The sequence below is a fragment of the Trichechus manatus genome, unplaced genomic scaffold, assembly GCF_000243295.1.
Source record: "Trichechus manatus latirostris isolate Lorelei unplaced genomic scaffold, TriManLat1.0 scaffold00199, whole genome shotgun sequence".
Lineage (NCBI taxonomy): Eukaryota > Metazoa > Chordata > Mammalia > Sirenia > Trichechidae > Trichechus > Trichechus manatus.
The window spans coordinates 3,789,981-3,793,043 of NW_004444135.1; the positions used below are offsets into that span (position 1 = coordinate 3,789,981).

A 3,063-nucleotide genomic window follows, 5' to 3' on the forward strand; every position below is an offset into this window, starting at 1 on the left:
CTAACTGAAGAGCCCTTAACTTCTGACGCTGCAAATGATAATCACATTGTGGCTGAAGGGGTGTCTGAGGAGTCTCTAAACAGACTGAAAGGTGCTGTTAGCTTTGGATATGGCCTTTTTCACCTTTGCATATCCATGGTGCCCCCAAACCTGCTCAAAATCATCAACCTGCTGGGTTTTCCTGGAGACCGCCTACAGGGGCTTTCTTCACTGATGTATGCAAGCGAAAGTAAGGACATGAAGGCCCCTTTAGCTACGTGAGTAGCTATATTGCAATGCTTTGGTAGATAATATAGTGTTGAAAGTAAGTAGACTACAATCAAAGACTTTAAAGGAAACTGCAGGTAAAATGCTTAGTTGTTTGACATGACGCCACGCCTTGTGTTTTTTAATGAAATGTTTAGGACTGTGTTTTGTGGTGGTGGTGATGGCGGTGGTGTTTATGATCTGACTTTAGAGAACAAGGCACTGTTGGAGTCCCATAGCCAGTCACTGGCTCTTTTAAATCATTTGAGTCCTGTGATCGTATCTTTCATCCTCAGATCATTTGATAAGCAGTTTTGTGACTTTCAACACAGTGACTGAGATTTATAATCTTGATTTTGGGATTTAGGGGATACACATTTTTGATAAGTGATTCTGGAATTTGTATTCTTATAAAGAACCCTCATGCTGGGTCATTTCCCTTGATGGTTCAGGTGGACCAATTGGTCTCTTATATGTGGCTGGGATATTTTTTGCTACTTAGCTAAATTGAGTCATGTTTCTTTGTTCAGTCTATACTTCAGTGGCAAATACTTAAACAGGAGAGCATGGGGAAGCTGGTTTGACTCTCCAGAACAAGAATCCGCCCATTTCTACATCACTTATCAATGATATGTCTTTTTTCCCAATGTGGCAAATATTTGCAATTTAAGTAATTTTACCAAACAGCAGATGTCTTTTGTCTGACAACATACCACTTATCAATTACTTCTTTTAATGCTGATATCATAGAGGACCTTAGTGACTTCTGTTGCTACTCATGTCACTAATGTAGAATTTGGATGTTAACTCTGAATGAGTTGATGGCCATTAAAAATATCATTAATTTTGCATTTCAAAAATATCTGTGCCTTCCCAAACTCATTAAATTACACAGTGGCCCTTTATTAATTTGACTGCACAGATTTGTAATTTGTGATAATTTGTCTCAGTCTGTATCTTCATATTTATTATTTTTGCTTGTTTCTGAGAAAGGAATGGATTGAATTAATAATATTAGTATGATCTCCTCAAGAGAACCAAATTCATGAGCACACCAGAAGCACACATTTGCATAAAAATATTTGATGTGTTGGTTAAACATTTTTGTCTGTTCATTAAAGTAGGTCCCAATGTATCAGTTTTGTTTACCTAGTTTAATACGGCATTTTTCTTGAAAGCAATGGATATGAATTAAGAAAATTTAAAATAATTTATTTGTTTGTTTTTAAATTGAGTATCCTCAAAAGGGCTCTTTATCTGGCCCTCTTATTTATTTTAACCCAACTTAATATGATTTGTGCCAGTGGTCCCTATGTTTAAATTTGGATTCTGAGGCTTATACCCTAACTTTTGTGAACACAAGAGAAAACACTTTTTTTCTTTTGTAAAAAGTAATGTTTTTATTATGAGGAGACAGTATGTTTATGGTGACCAGCAATTGTTTTCTCATTTGTGCATTGATGAGTAAGATTCAGTAGATTCATTGATGAGTAGATTGTGCATTGATGAGTAAACGTCAGTAATTCTGAAGTAGAATTCAGAGGTTTCCATCACTCCTGTCTTCTGTGATCCATCCAGCAGGCTCAGAAAAGTGAAATGCTTCTGCTCCCCTAACCTCCCCTCACCTAACGGAAGGAAGTCTGTTGATTTATACGTTGTACTGAACTTGCAGCTTTCCAAATACTGATAAAGTTAAAATGAGAGAGAGAGTCTGATATTACTTCTTCAAAGACTGCGTAGTAAACTTTTGGAAGAAGTATATACTGGGACAGCACATACTGATTTTAAGAAAGTAGCAACAAAATAAGAAGAATCATTTACTCAATATTTCTCTCCCTCTTCCTTTAGATTAGCTCTTCTCTGGTATCATACTGTCGTCCGCCCTTTTTTTGCCTTGGATGGCAGCGACAACAAAGCAGGTCTGGATGAAGCTAAGGAAATTCTTCTCAAAAAAGAAGCTGCTTATCCAAACTCTTCCCTCTTCATGTTTTTCAAGGGACGAATCCAGCGATTAGAGGTATTGTGCCTTCCTCATCGTTTTAAAATAAAACCTGTTGACTATCAAATCTGTAATTTTCGCCTGGGGACTACTATCAAAATGAGCCAGATGTCACAGGGCAGAGGATCATTGTGTTCTTTTACCTCTCATTGCATCCTTGCTGTGGAAGAAGCTTCCAGGAACCCAGGTTGTTCGTCAGTTACCTTCTGTTCAGGAGATGTGGGTGGAATAAGATGAGATCCTCATTAATGAGCAAGATTGATGTTCTCTAAGCTTAAGGCATAGGAGCATTATTAATTCTCTTAGTTGAAGAATATGGAAAACAGTTTTTTTTTTCCTCTCCAGTTACTAATAATCGATTTTCAATTTTGATCTTGGCTAATAATTTATGTAAAAGTTACTGTCTTAAATATCAAGACAGCATCAGCTTTGAAATAACAGTAGCTTTTATTTTTCATGCACTTAGTTGGACTAAGTGCTGTGGCTAAGAGCTTCACACAACTTATCTGATTGAATTCTCAGAACATTCTTATGATATAGGTATAAAAGTGTCCCCTGCGTTTTATAGAAGAAACAGGCAAGTCTCAGAGAGACGTTCAGGGGTCTTCCCAAGCTCCCGGGAATGAGCCCAGGCTGCCTTACTCCAGAATCAGAATGTTCTCTCGTCTCTATAGGGGCTCCCCTTCGCCTTTGCACCTCATTTTTATCTGCTTGCTTGAGAGCATGAGGGCTCGTAGAAACATGAAAATATTTTTAAGAAGAAAGCTATATATGAAAGAAGGTGACTGTTATGCTAGATACACCAACTGTATTCTTAC

General features: G+C 37.4%; 1 protein-coding gene across 3 annotated transcripts in view; it reads left to right on the top strand.

The window, feature by feature from the left end:
- TTC39C (tetratricopeptide repeat domain 39C) overlaps positions 1 to 3,063 on the top strand; it is a 46,549-nt gene continuing 43,486 nt past the window's right edge. The window contains exons 1-2 of one of the 3 annotated variants that reach the window (XM_023742074.1): positions 1 to 91; positions 2,095 to 2,263. In XM_023742074.1, the coding sequence (XP_023597842.1) occupies positions 2,231 to 2,263 (33 nt within the window). In that variant the 5' untranslated portion in view covers positions 1 to 91; positions 2,095 to 2,230. Of the gene's footprint in view, positions 258 to 2,094; positions 2,264 to 3,063 lie in introns of all 3 variants that reach the window. The other 2 variants (XM_023742075.1, XM_023742073.1) reach the window with 2 other exon arrangements.